Here is an 18,530-nt window from a genome sequence, read left to right on the forward strand (position 1 = left end):
CGCATCTCCCTCGTGCGTCTTTTATTTTTTTTAAATTTCACGGACGACGCATGAGCGTCATGCGTCTTAGGGAGAGACGCATGAGACTCATGCGTCTCTAACTTGCTAAAATCAGTGCCCAGCGAGGCAGAATAGGCAGAATTTGCCCGAGAAAGAGAGGGAGACAAAACTTGGCGATTTCCTTGGCGATTCCCTTCATATTTCGGTATGTTTCCTTCAATCTTTCAACATTGTTCCCTTATTTGTTGTTTATTTGCATATTATTAGGGTTTTTGATAAATTTATTTTAAACTTACTAGAGTAGGGTTTATTGAAAAAATTATCTTTAATTGTTGTTGGTTTGTATATATATTATTGCAGAAATCATGCAAGTATTCGTGAGTTTATATTGGGGTGGTAGAATATTTCAACTTCCTCGAGTGGGCATTTGTTATGATCCTCCTCGTGCTAGAGCTTCCATCGTATTGAATTCATGTGTTTCATTATCTGAATTAGTTGCAATGATATGTGCTAAGATAAGAATAGATTCAAACCAACACTCCATCGAAATATCTTGGAGGCATTGTTTCTTGGGTACCGGTACGAGTTATGTATGTACTGAGGTTGACAATGATGAAAGTGTGTTTTTTGTGTTCAATATGGCTCTAAATTCTACTCGGCATATTGAATTATTTGTTGAGTATTCGTCTGTTGGAAATGCCTTCATCCCACCAATTGTTGATCATGGTGTTGGATCATCTACGAGGTTTGAACCTATGAGCATTGATTGCGGTATGAATTGCGGTATTAATGAGCAAACAGATGTTGCAGATGCTGCTGATGTTGGATTGAATACTCAAGAGAATGTACAAGAGCATGCTGATGTTCATGTTGTACGAGGAGAACTTGATCCACCATTGTCGTCATCATCGTCTGATGATATTTTAAGTGATGATTCCGGTGCTGACTCTAGTGATGAGGAGGTAGTGTATAAACCCGTCGTGCAAGGTGAACAACCACTTCCAGAATACGTTCACACTGGGTTGAAATATTTTCGCAGACTGCCGAGTGGTCCTTCTGAGGTACCTGAAGTTGGTAATGAACGCAGTACCATGTACTGGGATGAAGAACACACATATCGGATTAATGCGGGAACAAAATTTGATAGCAAGCTGCATGTGAAGACTGTTATTACTATGTGGAGTCTGAGGCTACACCGACAATTTAGGGTGGTTGAGAGCAAATTAAGAAGGTGGCATGCAGTGCAAATATCCAGCAGGGAGGACAGAAGATGGGACAGCTATTATCAGCGAGACCGATGCTGAAAAAGCGAATGAATGTCGGTGGGAAGTTTCTGTTACACACATGGCCCATGATGATATGTGGGAGATTAGGAAGTGGTGCGGACGCCATAGTTGTGAAGGCCATCGTAATGATAGAGGACATGCTAACTTTTCATCACCAATGATTGCTTTGTGTATTCGCCATCAGTTGCTAAAAAATGTCGAGTTCAGTGCCGCAGCCGTAAGAAATTTTGTTCATGACAAATTTCATGTGGTAATCAGTTATAAGAAGGCATGGTATGCACGGAGAAGGGCTTTAGAGATTGTATTTGGTGGATGGGAGGAGTCATTTAGGGAATTGCCAAGCTACATGCTTGAACTGCAGTATAGGAATCCAGGCACAATCGTTGAGTGGAGGCATAACGAGTTGTTGAGTCAGGGCCCGTACTAAAGTCTTCTATTACGTGTTCTAGGCACTTGGGACTGCTATACATGCTTTCCAGGAGTGCCAACCAGTTTTAATAATAGACGGGACTCACCTTCGAGGAAGATTTAAAGGTAAGCTGCTTGTTGCTTGTGGCGTTGATGCTAACAAGAAATGTCTGCCTATTGCATATGCTGTTGTTGATGAAGAAACTGACGACAGTGGGGAGTGTTTTTTGGATCATGTCAGAATAAACAAAAGTTCAGATTATCATCTACCTTCAAAATCAATCTGGAAAATTACTATGTATTTTTTTTTCTTTCATTGAACCACTTCTCTAAATAATTTACTAAAAAAAGTTCACTACTTGAATAAACAAAAGAACGTGAAAAAAGTTCACTACTTGAATAAACAAAAGTTCTCTAAATTAAAATCCGAATCAGCTCATCTTCTCCAGAATAATACTTAAATAAACAAAGAACCTGAGCTACTTATACGACGACAGAGTGTATTTAGACGGTTCAATCCCCTTATTCTTCCTCATTGACAGTCTCTTGTACACTTTTCTCATGAGCTTCCCAACACCGCCGCGTGATAACTCTCCGCAGCTGGTCGAGGTTGGACATGGATGCTCTGATCAACGTCATCTTCCTCATTTTCCTCCTCTATGTTGTCATTTTCTTCTTCTCCTTCATCATCATCCTCTTCTTCAGCTTGTACAGGAGGCACGATCTGATAATTCTGGAAGAATGAATCGACCAACGCTCAGGCCCCACTCCACCCACTCTATTACGGCACGTCTTGGCTTTGTGAATATGGGCGACGATTCCAATCGGGCTCAGGCTGGCTTGGGGAATACAGGGGACGGTCCCACTGTGACTGAGACTCATGCGCCGGGTATGAATACCGCTGGGGTGGGTCATGCTCTTGATTCTGCGGCTCTGGTGCTACATAATCGGGATGCGGCTGCGACATCCTAAACTGCTTTGTGTAGCCGTGTCCCCCAGTCCGAACACCAGGCACTCCACGACGCCGTGGAACTACTTCTGGTTGATAAGGCATGACCACATCCTGATGTTGAGAAGCGGGGTACTCCATGACATCAGCGTTGTTCGTAGATTCGAGGACATTCCTAACAATTTCTTGAATCTGGATACTCGTGGGTCCATTTCGGCGTCCGTAGTTAAATGGAAAACCTGCTGAAAACCCTCAACCTATACAAAAAAATGATACAAATATCAATACGAAACAATCTATATCACATGAAAGCATATAGTTTAATATAACAAACTTACAAATTGTCTCATCAAAGCAACCGACTCGTTCATCCCAGCAGTGGACCGTGCCCCAGGCTGAGTCAGGTACGTCACGGTAATCCTGTTATACCACGCCATATACCCCGGGCTCATAGGAATATTCATGGACATCGGTGCGACGTCTTCGGCAGCATGGAACCTTTCGTACCTCAGGTCCCACTCCCCAATGTAGAACTGATGCGTGTTTTCCCAGTTGTTGCCCTTCTTACCACGCCGATCATTTTTGCCTAAATGATCGGCGTTCCTTAGCATCATGTCTACATACTGAGGTATATCCCGATACCGATTGAACTGTCGCCGCACTCGTCCAGGCTCTTGTGCCTCGACATAGGCCCAACATACCAAGTAGGTTTCGCACAAAGAGCATCCATTCACATCATTGCAGTAGTCGGGCAGTATGCAATGTGCGTATGGCGTCCAGATAAACTACAAAACAGCAATTCAAATGACAAATTAATTCCATAATAAGTTCATAAATGAAGTCTAAACCGAAATAATATTCACATGGCTGGGTGAATATAAGAATTATTTGGTCACGGTAATGCTCAACCGAGTATCTAGGCGCATTTCCTATCTGCGTTGTTCCTTTCCACCTATACATAAAATTGATGTAAGAAATTTACCCAATATGCATAAATAAATAAATACTTAGATATATACCTGACGCCACATGGTGTATATGGCTCGTGCACAACTGATCCTATGAACGAAGGCCTCAATGTGGGCATTCTTTCCCACGCCCATAGCTGCAGAAGGATCATAGGCCCGCCCAACTCTTTCCTCTTATCCATGGAAGCCTCGCACAGATAATGATAAAGGTAGGTCAATGCCGCACTTCCCCAACTAATAGTCTTCACCTCTATAGATCCCCAAGCGCATTCAACCACATAAATGGAACCTTACACCCCGTGGTGTCTGGTAGAATGACACCTCCTAATAAAATTAGGGCATGGATACGTGCCCTTTGGATGTATACGTACGTAGGTAGGTCATCACCCAGAGGCATCCTTGTCTGGTTGATAAGCGCGGTCATCAGCAAACCGCATTGCTTTGTCTATGTGGAAGTATCTGGTATCCATCCCAACAGATCGCGGCACTTGCTGGTCCAATCTGGAAAGTTGACATGATAGTCACGCCATGTGAAAACGCGACCATCCACCCTCAAGCCCCAAATGGCTTGCACATCTTCCAAGGTGATCGTCGCCTCACCGATCGGTAGATGGAAAGTGTGCGTCTCCGGCCTCCAACGCTCAATCAAAGTCGTGATCAGCTCATTGTCGACCTTCATGGGCCTCCCACAATCCATCACGCCTTTGAAACCAAAGGCGTCAAGCCAATATCTAACATTCTCATGAATGTCGATGTCCCAAGTCGTACTTTATATCCTTCGGACTTTAAATACTTGTGTTGTGCCCTCTTTCATGAGTTTATTTGAAATATGATGTTTCTGCATATTTAGCACGGACGGGTCTTCGGGTCCATATAATAATTGTCCGCTAGAACTTGAAGTCTCTATCTAATCTAAGTACATATTCACAAAACAACATTTACAAACTCACAATTGCAATACAAATAACATATACATTCAAATTCATCGGCAAAATAACAAGACATCATAAACCAAATGATTCACTCCAATTCAACACAATTCATGATTTATATGGCCTAATTTACATATAACTACTAAATTAGAAGGTTAAATTAAAAGATGCATTTCAACCTATACTCTATTCTCCAATAACAACCAAAATCACAACACCAAGCATCTCAAACATATCAATAACTATACAATAGAATGAATTTAACCACTAAACTCCATCACAATTAACTACACAACAAAAAATCGGCCAAAATTGAGCAATTTGTTATAAACCCTAATTTACAAAAATTAGGGGAAATCTAAACAAACTATGCAAATTAACATCAAATAAGGAAGGAATGTTGAAGGATTGAACGAAACTTACCGGAACACAAGGGGAAATCGTCGGATTCGCCGGATTTGCCAAGGAAAAATCGCCAAATTCGCCTTAGACTCTTTCTGCCGCGTTTGAATGAGCCTTCTGCCTCTCGGTCGACTGATTTAATTCGAATTAAAGACGCATGAGCATCATGCGTCTCTCCCTAAGACGCATGACGCTCATGCGTCGTCCGTGAAAATTTTAAAAAATAAGAGACGCATGAGGGAGATGCGTCTCTACCTAAGACGCATGACCCTCATGCGTCGTTAAAAAAACAAAAAAAAGAGAGACGCATGACTCTCATGCGTCTTTAAGAAAGACGCATTATCGTCATGCGTCTCATTAAAAGGAGACGCATGAGGGTCATGCGTCTCTCCTTAAATCGGAACAAAAAAAGGTATAGTACAAACACGAAATTATATCTCTAGTCTAGAACAAAAGAAGAAAAAACCCGTTGGTAAACAGTTCTCGGCGGCGAGATTCGATCGGTCTGGTGGCGTTTAGGCATTTCATTTGGTTTAGAATGAGTGTCGCACCGGTCGGGTGGCGTTTAAGCATTTCATTTGTTGGAGAAGATCATCGAGCCGAGATCGGTGAGGTTCTGAATCACATTATGTTTGTACATTTGTGATTTATTGTGTGTTCGATTCTGGTCTTTTCCCCCCGTAATTTGCATCGGCTAAACTCTTCGGTGTGTTCGATATGTGCCTATTAATTACTTTCCTTCTGGAGATCTTCGGGTAAGCCGAATGACTCTTCTCTATAGATCGACTCACCTTTTTTCAATTAAAATTGGATTTTGAGGATTAAATTTTTGGAATAATTACTCATTAGTTTAAATGAGAACTTAAATAGTTTCACTTTAATATAGAACATTCTGTTTGTTAGTATTAGATTTTGGTAGTTTAAAGAACTGAATTTTCGCTAATTATCAGATATCATATGAACATTCTCGTTTGCAGCAAATCAGTTGTTGCATAATTTTTTTATATATTTAATGAGTGACAAGTGGTGCAGACCGTGCATCCAATTCAAAAATGGATGTTCAGTTTCATTACCATTCTCTTGTTGTATTTGTCAGCTATGCAGACTATCTCTTTAGATAATGCTACAAATTGCATTTCAATGTGGTTTTTATATGTTTTTTTTGCATTTAGTGTAATTGGTTATTCTATTTTGTATTATTTTCACTATTAAGCACATTATTATCATTTGTAATACATATATATGCCATTAAGTATCTCCCTTCTTGCTCATAAGGCTTTCGATGTATATGTTGCTGATGGTGGGGAGATCATTTTTTTTGTGACTAGTTATTCAAGGTGATACTCCATCCGTCCACGAGTAAGTGTTGGTCCTATTTGTATATATTAGTTTTAAAATAAAATGTGAGTGAGATGAGATAGTGGAATGTGGGGTTCATTACCAAGTAGTAAAAAGTAAATGATACACTTAATTGTGGACTGACAAAAAAGGGAAACTTGAGACACTTAATCGTGGACGGAGGGAGTGATTAGATATTATGGGGGGTTGGTACTAGGAGATGCACGAACTGAGGATTCACGACTCGAGCTCTAGTTAGGTATATACTCGATTTATAGCTGGAATTCTTCTACATTTTTGCGAGGTGTTTTTATTATTTGATCTTGGCATTGCTATTGCACTATATTTGCTTCATTGAGGTTTTGTCAGCTGAATTTTTTTTCTGCATTCAGATTCACGAATGCTGAACTTTGTTTACCTATTCTGTGTTTAGCGGGATAGATTAGAAATTTAGCACTGAGCATGACTTTTCTCTAGCTTAGTAGCTTAGCAAATGCTGTGAGATTTCTTACTTTGTTGGCTTAAGAAGCTGAGAGTCATCATTTCTGTAAATAAATAGTAGTATACTTTTGTTTTCAGACCTATAAGTTAATCCATCTCAGCTATTGTATGATTTTTCAGACTGTAGAAAATCTCTTTCTTGATGCATTCACATTCAACAGTTATTTTTTGTTGTAAGCAGCTTTATACACTTGTCAAAGCATGAGGTATGGTTGACTCATCCCTTTTTGTTTCACTGTTCAACAGATAGTTGTTTGCCTGTTTAAAACATAAAGACTGGTGAACAGTTACAAGCTCTACTAGCTCCAGCAATATTACCACTGTCATTTTTTGAGTTTGCAGGTAAACACTTAGCACATGGCTTGATATTATGGTATATATCATTTGATGCGAGTACGAAGTTATTTTACCATATCATATATTGTCAATTTATGCATGCACAAAGTTAGTTGATATGATGAGTACTAGTGATTAGTTTGATGCTATTACCACATTCAATCTCGGAGACAATCTCAGTAAGTGCTCAATCCTGATTTTGAAGTTTGAGCTCAATTCCTAGTCAGTACTGCTTGATTGCTGTGTGTGCCAGAATGCATGTTTCTTGCTTGCTAAGACAATTTCTTTCTTGCTCAATTCCTTTTGTTCATGAAAGGAGATGAGTTTTGTTGAATGTAATGAGTTTCTGTTATATGGTAAAAGAAGATGATTTTGTAGGAAAACACGTGTGAAAATGTCAAAAGGCTAGGCCTTTGGCCTTTCATATGGTGTAACCTCCAAATGTTTATGAGGTGCCCTAATTGCAAGACCTTTCACTTGTTTTTCCTAGCCTATAAATAGGCTTAAGCCTATAAATAGGCTTGTTTTGAGAGATGGAAGACACACCACAACTTACACTATCTACTTTCTCTAGTTTAAGCATTCTAGTTCGCATTGCATAGCTCGGTTCTCGCCTCCAATTCAAGTTCGCCGGTGCCTACGATTTTGAGGTGCTTCAACTCGATAGGAGGAAAGTCGTTTCATCTTTGGAGACATTACGCCAATCCGTGAGCACTAGCCGGGGCGTATTTCGTCTTGCGGAGAGAGGGTCACCTCGACTCGACTTGAAGAATACTATAGTTTGCATCTCTTTACTTTCGTTGTAATTTTTATTATTATATTTACCTTCCAGTTTTGTTCTTTTGTAATAGCAAGAGTTTTCCCGTGTAAAGGCTGCAATATTTCCAACAACCGCAAGACGAAATATTGTACTCTTGTTGAAATCATGTCGACCGAAGCTGGAGGAAACATGAAATTCAAAGCTGGAATAAAGCCACGAACGGTCGCAATGTCAATGCGCCATGGAGTGGTTAATTTCTTGAGATCTATTCTCTTGAGAATGATGTTTATCGTTTGTCATTTGACAAGCAAGACCAATTTAGATTTGGTAGTAGTAATTGGGATGCATGGGTTGATGAATATACCAATGCACATTTGGTTCAATATAATTGTGTACTTATTGTTGGAAACAATACTGTACAAATTATTTGAACGTGTTGTTATAAACAACAAAGATCACGAGGTGATCGCAATGGTCTCCGACGTGGACCATGGTAATAATCCAAATGAATGGTTTGTTGATACGGGTGCCACATGTCATGTGTGCTCCGAGAGAAGCGTTTTTTCTACTTACAATTCTGTTGGAGGTAGAAAAGTACGTATGGGAAACCAAGCCTCTTTCGAGGTGGTTGGTGTGGGTAATGTGTTCCTAAAATTAGGATCCGGAAAGGTTCTTACCCTCAAGGATGTGCTGCATGTCCCAGACATCCGAAATAATTTGGTGTCAGGCTCACTTCTAGTAAATCATGGATTTTCACTAGAATTTGAGTGTGAAAAGGTTATATTGACCAAGTATGAAAAGTTCATAGGTGAAGGTCACCTAGTGAATGGGCTTTTTGAGCTGAATGTTACGGTCATTCACCGTGGAAAAGGATTAAGAAATAAGGAAGATGACACATCCTCTTATTTGCTTGAGTGCTCTGATTTATGGCATAAAAGATTGGGACATGTAAATCTAAATGCTATAAAAAGATTAGTAAATCTTAATTTACTAAAAATAGATAAGTTTAACTCACAAGAAAAATGTAAAGTCTGTGTTGAAGCAAAAATGACCAAGCTAACGTTTCGCTCGGTAGAACGAAGCACAAAACCTCTAGAGTTAATCCATACATACGTATGTGATTTAAAATTTGTGCAAACTAGAGCTGGTAAAAAGTACTTCATCACATTTATAGATGATTGCACAAGGTATTGTTACCTTTACTTGTTAATAAGTAAAGATGAGGAAATTGAAGCGTTTGAAGACTTCAAAAATGAAGCCGAAAATCAACTTAATAGTCGAATTAAGTGTGTTCGAAGTGATAGAGGCGGTGAGTATGTAGCCCCGTTTGCAGAATTATGTCATGCAAGTGGTATAATTCACCAAACAACGGTTCCATATTCTCCCCAGTCAAATGGAGTTGCTGAACGAAAAAATAGAACACTAAAAGAGATGATGAATGCTTTGTTGATTAATTCAGGATTACCCCAGAACATGTGGGGGGAGGCTGTGTTAACAGCGAAGCATATCCTGAATAAAATTCCACTAAAAAATAGGGATGTGACTCCTTATGAGTTGTTGAAAGGGAAGAAACCTTCATATTCATACCTCAAAGTGTGGGGGTGTTTAGCGAAGGTAGAAGTGCCACCTCCGAAACAAGTTGAAATAGGCCCTAAAACAGTCGATTGCATCTTTGTTGGCCATGCAGTTAATAGTAGTGCCTATCGTTTCCTAGTCCATAGGTCAGCTGTGCCTGGCGTGGCTGAAGGAACAACGATTGAGTCAAGGAATGCTATATTCTTTGAGAATGTATACCTTTGCAAGAGGCAAGAGGATCGTTCTAGCGAAAGAATGATGGATGAATCCACTAGTTCTAATCCTCCAAAAAGGACGAGGTCAAGTCCTGAGGATGTTGAACCAAGACGTGGTAAAAGAGTTAAAGTTGCTAAAATATTTGGTCCTGACTTCATAACTTTTATGTTGGATGACGAACCAAAGTCATTGGCGGAAGCTCTGTCTGGCCCAGATGCGGCGTGGTGGCAAGAAGCTATCAACAGTGAAATTGAATCCATCATGAGAAATAACACTTGGGTGTTATTAGACTTGCCTGAAGGCTGTAAGCCTTTAGGGTGTAAGTGGATTCTGAAAAGGAAATATAAGTCCGATGGTACTATAGATAAGTACAAAGCTCGCCTAGTTGTCCAAGGCTTTAAGCAGAAAGAAGGGTATCACTTTTTTGATACCTATTCTCCTGTTACGAGAATTACTTCCATTCGGGTGCTTCTAGCGATTGCTGCTTTGCACAATCTTGAGATTCACCAAATGGATGTGAAAAATGCGTTTCTGAATGGTGATCTAGAAGAAGAAATATATGGAGCAACCCGAAGGGTTTGTTGTGCCTGGGCAAGAGCGTAAAGTATGCAAACTGGTAAAGTCATTATATGGGTTGAAGCAAGCACCATTACAATGGCATTTGAAATTTGACAACGTGATGTTGGCAAATGGATTCACTATCAATGAGTGTGATAAGTGTGTTTACATTAAGAACACAAATAACGAGTTTGTTATTGTGTGTCTGTGTGTTGATGATATGTTGATAATGGGCAGCAATAGTGTCATTATTAACGAGACAAAAAACATGTTGAAAAGAAATTTCGATATGAAAGATATGGGTCTAGCTGATGTGATTCTCGAAATCAAAATATTGAGGACTAATGAGGGAATTGCCTTAACGCAATCTCATTATGTTGAGAAAATGCTTAAGAAATTCAACTCGTTTGATTGTAAGCCAGCAAAGACTCCTTTGGAGCTCAATGTCCATCTGAGCAAGAATATGGGTGATTCTGTTGCTCAAGAAGAGTATGCAAAGGTCATAGGAAGTTTGATGTTTATCACAAACTGTACTCGACCTGATCTTGCTTGTCCTGTAAACAAGTTGAGCCGATTTACGAGTAACCCGAGTAAGGAACATTGGAAAGCTCTGTGTAGAGTTTTGAGATACTTGAACTATACTATTAACTTTGGGTTGCATTACATAAGATACCCCCAAGTACTTGAAGGGTACTGTTATGCAAATTGGATCTCTGATTCAAAAGACTCATTTTTGACAAGTGGTTATGTGTTCACTGTGGGGGGTGGTGCTGTTTCGTGGAAGTCGACGAAACAAACGTGTATAGCTCGATCCACCATGGAATCTGAGTTTATCGCATTGGATAAAGCAGGGGAAGAAGCCGAGTGGCTCAGAAATTTCCTAGAATGTATTCCATGTTGGAAGAAGCCAGTGCCCGCAGTATTGATACACTGTGATAGCAAAGCAGCTATAGGTAGAGCACAAAGTTGCTTTTATAATGGTAAGTCTCAACATATTCGTCGGCGACATAATACCGTAAGGCAGTTGATCACAAGTGGCGTTATCTCAGTTGACTATGTAAAGTCAGTGGATAACTTAGTGAATCCGTTAACAAAAGGTTTAAACCGTGATCAAATGCATAAATTGCTAAAAGGAATGGGACTGAAAACCACATCTTAAAAGATGAGTATAGTGGTAACCCAACCATACGATTGGAGATCCCATGGGATTGGTTCAATGGGAAAATGAAGCTATACAAATCTAGCTGTAACACTCAGAAGATTTTAATCTTCGCCCATTCTTTAGAAAGCATTGAGTGTTGTAACCTACACGTGGTAAGAGGTTAAGTCTTTTGACTTTTAATGATTCTTGAAATCTCAAGGAGATGCAGTATGGCAGGATACTCATGAAAGAATCACCTATATAAGTGAGAAGTGAGGCCGCTTCGTGTGTGTGAGTCACTTATGAATTCCAAAGAGGTGTTCCACGGCCGAAACGGACACAAACGTGAGAACTGATGGAGTTGAGACAATATTGTGTTGATGCTATTGACTAGGCATACACCAAGGAGAAATAGTTCAAGGCATCGCGTCCACTAGTCCGCCGGTATGTCCGATAGTGTTGACTATGGAAGGTTCAAAACCACAAGTTACCTCTCCAAATACAGTATCGTTTCCTGAGAACTGAGCAAAAGAGTCTGCATACATGCATTTGTGTCTGGTGTTGGTTTAAGCTTGCAGCGCTCTAACCAATGTGGGGGATTGTAGGAAAACACGTGTGAAAATGTCAAAAGGCTAGGCCTTTGGCCTTTCATATGGTGTAACCTCCAAATGTTTATGAGGTGCCCTAATTGCAAGACCTTTCACTTATTTTTCCTAGCCTATAAATAGGCTTGTTTTGAGAGATGGAAGACACACCACAACTTACACTATCTACTTTCTCTAGTTTAAGCATTCTAGTTCGCATTGCATATCTCGGTTCTCGCCTCCAATTCAAGTTCACCGGTGCCTACGAGTTTGAGGTGCTTCAACTCGATAGGAGGAAAGTCGTTTCATCTTTGGAGACATTACGCCAATCCGTGAGCACTAGCCGGGGCGTATTTCGTCTTGCGGATAGAGGGTCACCTCGACTCGACTTGAAGAATACTATAGTTTGCATCTCTTTACTTTCGTTGTAATTTTTATTATTATATTTACCTTCCAGTTTTGTTCTTTTGTAATAGCAAGAGTTTTCCCGTGTAAAGGCTGCAATATTTCCAACAGATTTAATTAAGCAAAAAGAGATATAGTACATGAAATTACTGGAGCAATGGTGCATTCGTGGTGTGTGAGGGAGTTTGAACACAAATTCTGTTTTGAATATTCCTAAGCAAGAAAGCCATCTTGGTACTGCATGATGGTAATGGGTGATAAAATTAGACTAACCTTGAGGTTTGAGTCTTAACTTCCTCTACATAGATTGAATGTGAAGTTTAATTGATATTCTATAATGGGCTTGTCTGTTTGTGAGGTTCTCCCCCTTGTTCTTGCACATTTTGAATGTTTTCGTGTTTGTTTCATGGAAGGATGGCGTTATGGCAAGGGCCGAAGAACAAACGGCTCAAGAAATAGAGAACCCGGATCATGAAGCCATCTTCATGGAACGACTAAATACAGGAAGGTGAAGAAGAAAAATCAATTTTTTCATTAAAAAGACGCATCATTCGCTCTTCCATCTGTTGCTCCCTCTTAGCCGCTTCCTTCAGGACCATTGCAATTTTTCTATCTAAATCAACTTGCATCTGTTGTTCCCTCTTTTCCGCTTCCTCCCGCACCACTGCAATTTTCCTATCTGAATCGGCTTGCACTTTTTCAATTTGCAGCTGCATTTGTTCACGATGTTCTTGAGCTCGTTGCTCAACCATTTCATCAACCTCGCGCTCACGGGACAAGCAACAAGCATATACTTCCCATTGGCAACTTACTCATCTGTGGGTTCTGCCACCGTCAATGCTAGCCAGGTCGATGAAATGACTGAGCAATGAGTTTAAGAACATCGTGAACAACTGCAGTTGCAAATTGAAAAAGTGCAGGCCGATTTAGATAGAAAAATTGTAAAGATGCAGGATAAAGCAGAGAAGAGGGAACAACAAATGCAAGCTGATTAGGATAGGAAAATTACAATAGTACGGGAGGAAGCGGCCGGCTAAGAGGGAGCAACAGATGGAAGAGCGAATGATGCATCTTTTTAATGAAAAATGTGTAGTTTAGTTTAATTTTGTAAGACAATGTTATTTTATATATTTTGTAAAACAATTTTTTTAATGTTATTTGAACTTTGTTTACTTTTTTATTCATTTGATAAATTTTAATTTTTAAATAATTAAAAATATAAAATTTCTTTATTTTCTCCGTTACATTCTAAGTGGAGCATTTATAATTCAGCACATTATTTTATGTAGTGTTGTCTTTCGTGTAAAATGGAGATAATAAGACAGAGATTAAAATAGAGAGAGTGATATTTTTATATCTAGAAATGTGTCATTAAGATTAGGGGTATACGCCAAAAAGGAAATTATGATGAGGTTCTTTAATTCTGGCATCAAAAAATTGTAATTTCAACGTTGATAGAAAACAGACACACGCGTCCAAATATATAACTTAACAGTTGATGCAAATGGAACAAAGTTTATACTAAAAAATAAAGTGACCAACCACGACCTTACAATTGGAATACGTAGTTTTGTTTACAAAATAAACCCAAAAATGTTACTTTCGCAAAATCATCAAATAGTATTAATTCATATTTTTACTAATTCCAAGTAGACCCGATAACCCGTGTGCCATTAAACAAAAACGAGAATGAAAAATACACAGAAATAAATGGTGGAATCTCAATGATTTCGTCTATTTTTTTTCTTTCAAAATTAGGTCAAAGATGAACTTTTTTTTTCGAGGAGAATCCAAACAAATAATTCCCACCCAATTTTGATCGTTTCAAAATTCCAGCACTTTGTTCATGGAGAATAAAATCAAAATTAAGCGTAAATTCATTCTTGCCTGACAATCAATATATATATATAGTTATACGTAGCAGTCATTTTCCCTCCTGTTGGTTATACACACTTTTCTCTTTACCAGGTAAATCATGTGTCATCGAATTTGATCACTCTATATATCAGCTCCATAATTTTTGATATATTTGATTGCTATTCCAATAATTGTTTTCACATATAAATATTTGGTTGAATCCCACACTCTTCTTTCTTCCAGTTGAATTTTGATTACTTGTTTCACCTACTGCAACTCTCAATTCTGCAGGGGAAGGAAAAAGGGGGAAAAGATCATATAAAAACTGAGCTGATGGATATGGTTCCAATCAAGAAACTGCAGTGGCTCTCGTCTGTTTTTTGTGGGATTTTTATGTGCAAGATTGTGAGTCTGCTTTTCTTGATTGTGTTGTATATGCTGTGTGTAGATTTCATCTCCTGAGGTGTGGATGCTAATGGTATTGTCGTGTTGATGGAATTTAGAGGTGGTGGACTTATGGTAATTGGTGTTACTTTTCTTCATTTGTTTTGCGCATGTCTATATTAGTATCATGGGAATAGAGATTGAGTTGTTGTAAAAAGAACTTTGGGTGGGACGGATGATCATATAGTCGATTTCAAGAATATGGCCGCGTTGTTCTATATTGAGTTGTTTGTTTCTTCCGTTGTCAAATTGTGTGCATTTGATGATGAGAGGTATGTGCATGCGTGAGTGAGTGTGGTGACGAATTTAATGCTGTTTTTTTATTTTGTCATTTGTGTTTCGCTGCAAATCAAGAATTTCTCCTAGTCCGGTCTAATGTTGATACTGTGTGGTTGGTTCCTATATTGACCATCCTCTCGACACTAAATGAGACAATGACCATTGAAATGCTCACAGCTAACAAGCATGTTAGTTATTTCTGAATCCCCTTTCTTGTTTTGCTGTTCAAGGTATATGACTTAACAGGAGCAATCAGTGCTTCATTTTTCAAGGGATACAGCAAGCTTAGCAACAAAGAAAAGCTCGAATGGAACAATAGGTAGTAATTCTTAGTATCAGTTTCATTGTTTGCTACCTTGGATTTGGTATGTTACTATTGGTTGGTTGTGCAGGGGGTTCTCCACTTTCCACTCCGTTGTCGTAGCTGCTGGTTCTCTATATCTGCTTCTGTTTTCAGATCTCTTTATCGATAGTGAAGATGTGTTATTTATCAACAAGTCCTCGACTCTGTCAGAAACCATAATGGGGGTATGTTTCAGGCTTTCAGCTAATGTAAATCATTATAATATTCTTGAAGATTTTACAAACTATTTGGGTTTCATATGACTAATGAGAGGGAACATCTTATTGCCATCTGTATCTCAATGCCTCTGGCTTCCCGTCTATGCATCTTTGAGATGTTTCTCTATTGGTATTCTATCGTCCAATGTGCTCCTTTAATACAACTTTCCCCTTTTGTAAATTACAGATATAAACTCTTTTGTTTCTGTATTTTGAGGTTTCCTTCGTGATATAGAGGAGAAGGTATTAACTTAGATGTTCCCTGTCGTTCAATGTCACAGGTATCAATTGGCTACTTTCTGTCTGACCTGGCAATGATTATTTATAATTATCCAGCTTTAGGTGGAATTGAGTATGTAAGTATGGGAACACACCTGAATTCATCAGAAATTTCTTTTCTGAATCGCTGTTTTATCTATCATATTGTTTCTAAAGTACATAAATGGGCTACTGTAGTATCTTTCGTCTGACCCAAGCTTTTGAAGGGCCTTATAATTTTGATTAATCCTTCACTTTTTGGCTGATATAACATATGTGCTCATCCGTTTTGCTAGATCCTACATCATGGGCTATCCATGTTTTCCATCGTTCAGTCCCTCTTGAGTGGTCAAGCACAATTTTACATATTCATTGTTCTGTTTACGGAAATCACTACCCCGTTTGTTAATTTAAGATGGTAAGCTTAGGAGACATGAACTCGCCAACCCATTTTTCAATTCCATTTTTCTTAATCTATACATCTATTCATTCTTTTCACACACATTCAGGCGTCTTGATGCTGCCGGACTGAAGAATTCAAAACTCTACATTTACAATGGTGTGGCGTTGTTCATTGGGTGGTTGGTATGATCTATCAAACTTGTTTCAGTTTCAGAAGACTCATTTGTTTATTTCTAGTCTAAAAATTAGGTAGTACTACTCATGCAAGTCGCAACGGCTAAATGAAAATCATTAGTTGATTAATTGTTTTTAGCCAATGACCAGTCATCAAAATATGTGCTCAAAACCAACCTACTGTCTTATTACTGCTGTAGAAATCTGTCTGTATAATGGTTTTAACTAGATAAATGGAGTAGTTAATTGAGTGAACTACAAAAATGGTACCCAGAAAATGGCAATCGCACCTTTTTGGTACCCAATGTCCAAAACAACGGATAATCACATTTTAGGTGCCATTTTTTTTTACCATTTTGCCCCTGCGGCCATTAAGGGCATATCAGTCTTTTACTTGGTCGGTTAAGACACCTAATTTCTTTGGCTGTCATATTTTTACTGTTATCAGTCTTAACATGTGAACTTGTTACTTTCAGGTTGCAAGGATCATTTTGTTTGTGTTCCTATTCTTCCACATGTTTGTCCATTTTGATCAGGTGCGTTCGTGCATGTTTACTGGTTAACGCTTCTTGAGTTACATTTATCATATTTGCCATCTAGTAGGAAATGCTATTCAAGAATTTGAAATTAGCATGATTCTGTCTTCTTGAATTTGAAGCAGTACATTGTCAAATATAATAGGAATATTTAGGCATCCTTTTAGAATTTTTGGATATTGGAGAGACTGCAGCTCAGCTACGACACGCGTCTTTCTATAAGTGTTTTCTGCTCATCTCTCAGGTGAAGAAAGTCTACTGGTTGGGGTTCTACAGCTTGATTGCAATACCTCCAGTGCTGTCACTGATGAACTTGTTCTGGTTCTGGAAAATTGCGAGAGGTATGATAAAAACCTTGAGAAAGTCGAAACAGACCTAAAATAGTGATAAAACTATCTAGGATGTAAATTCTTTCGAGCTGGCCCTGTTGAGACTGCGGTTTATAGGATCTATACGCTAGCAACCAACTGTAAAGTCGCCCCCCTCCTCTCCATCCGAGCTATAGCCCACAAAATATGCGAGGCTCGGACCCTTTTCTTGATGAAAGCTTTGTACAGAGGGATGGTTCTGTGTTCTTATGAAAGTTTGCTGCTTTTGCCAGCGTCACTTGAACATTGTCTGTGCCATTATGTTAAATTCCTGATCTGTTTTGTGGTATTTGGTTGAATCCGTGTCATATTAAAATTGAAAATTGATGGATCTTTCTTTTTCGAGGCTCCAAACAATTTTTTGTTCCTTTAATCACAGGTTTGAATCACATTATAAATAAGAATTGACGCGTTAATTTTTGTGAAACAAATAATGGAGAATATTGGTAAACAGATAGGACTTGAACACAATTCAACTATGACAGCAAGAGGGAAAAATTTGTCCGTGGCTATCTTTCTTAAAATAAATTTATAGTGTTAATTAGAGATTTGAATCCCATTGTTTGAAGGACATTCTTGTGCTAATCCCATATTTGTGGAGGTGTATTGTTTTGCAAATTGAAGGATGGTGGTGGGGATGATGCTGATTTATGTTTGATGCCGGCCGGAAATGTGGCTCCACGGCCGTTGCGTCACTCACAACAAATTTTAAATTATATTATTTTTATAATATTGAAATATGATGCATAAGCATAAGGATGAAAATCCACATCATATTTTAAATTAAATTATTTATTTTTTAATTATATTTTAAAAAATATACGTAGGATTAGTTGTGCCAAATAAGAGCAAATTTGTCACATCCATTAGTCGGGTCCAATGATTGACCCACCATGCGAAATTAGCACTATTCATATAATATTTAATATTACTTTAGTTATAAATTATTTTATAATTGAATATATAAATTTAATTATGTGGTGTGTTAACTAAGAGGTAGTACTATCGTAATGAATTAATAATCTAAATTAATGTTATTATTTTAAAATGGCAGTGTTAAAAAATAACGAAAAATATATACTCCTACTAAGGATAAATGAATCGACCAATTATACTCTAAAAATATAACTAAAATATGTAGATTTATTTTTTTCACAAAAGTTTTAAAGAAGGATATAATTATTTTACCTACTTTATCATAAGTCATATATATAAAGTCTAAAGACACTGGCTCATTAAATTGTGGGCCAAAAAATATAGTATCAGGATAAATGGGACCAAGAGAATAATAA

The 18,530-nt window shown here is 38.4% G+C and overlaps 1 protein-coding gene across 2 annotated transcripts; it reads left to right on the forward strand.

The window, feature by feature from the left end:
* The first annotated feature begins 14,040 nt into the window (after window positions 1–14,040).
* LOC121762794 (TLC domain-containing protein 4-like) lies at window positions 14,041–17,577 on the forward strand. 2 transcript variants are annotated; one of them, XM_042158794.1, is made up of 10 exons: window positions 14,041–14,327; window positions 14,508–14,587; window positions 14,665–14,735; window positions 15,170–15,258; window positions 15,332–15,467; window positions 15,782–15,856; window positions 16,055–16,176; window positions 16,268–16,343; window positions 16,811–16,870; window positions 17,115–17,577. In XM_042158794.1, exons 3-10 carry the CDS (start codon window positions 14,709–14,711, stop codon window positions 17,247–17,249), a joined length of 720 nt encoding a protein of 239 aa, XP_042014728.1. In that variant the 5' UTR covers window positions 14,041–14,327; window positions 14,508–14,587; window positions 14,665–14,708; the 3' UTR covers window positions 17,250–17,577. The 2 variants fall into 2 exon arrangements, with proteins under 2 accessions (XP_042014728.1, XP_042014727.1); XM_042158793.1 differs by lacking the exon at window positions 14,665–14,735 and having other exon boundaries at window positions 14,042–14,327; window positions 14,508–14,621.
* The last annotated feature ends 953 nt before the right edge of the window (window positions 17,578–18,530 follow it).

The sequence above is a fragment of the Salvia splendens genome, chromosome 13 (genome assembly GCF_004379255.2).
Source record: "Salvia splendens isolate huo1 chromosome 13, SspV2, whole genome shotgun sequence".
In the NCBI taxonomy this organism is placed as follows: Eukaryota; Viridiplantae; Streptophyta; class Magnoliopsida; order Lamiales; family Lamiaceae; genus Salvia; species Salvia splendens.

Coding starts and splice junctions, on each gene's coding strand:
- LOC121762794 (XM_042158793.1), top strand. CDS start 14,550: ATGGATATGGTTCCAATCAAGAAACTGCAGTGGCTCTCGTCTGTTTTT. Junction 14,622..15,169: donor GGATTTTTATGTGCAAGATT/GTGAGTCTGCTT, acceptor TTGCTGTTCAAG/GTATATGACTTAACAGGAGC. Junction 15,468..15,781: donor TGTCAGAAACCATAATGGGG/GTATGTTTCAGG, acceptor TCAATGTCACAG/GTATCAATTGGCTACTTTCT.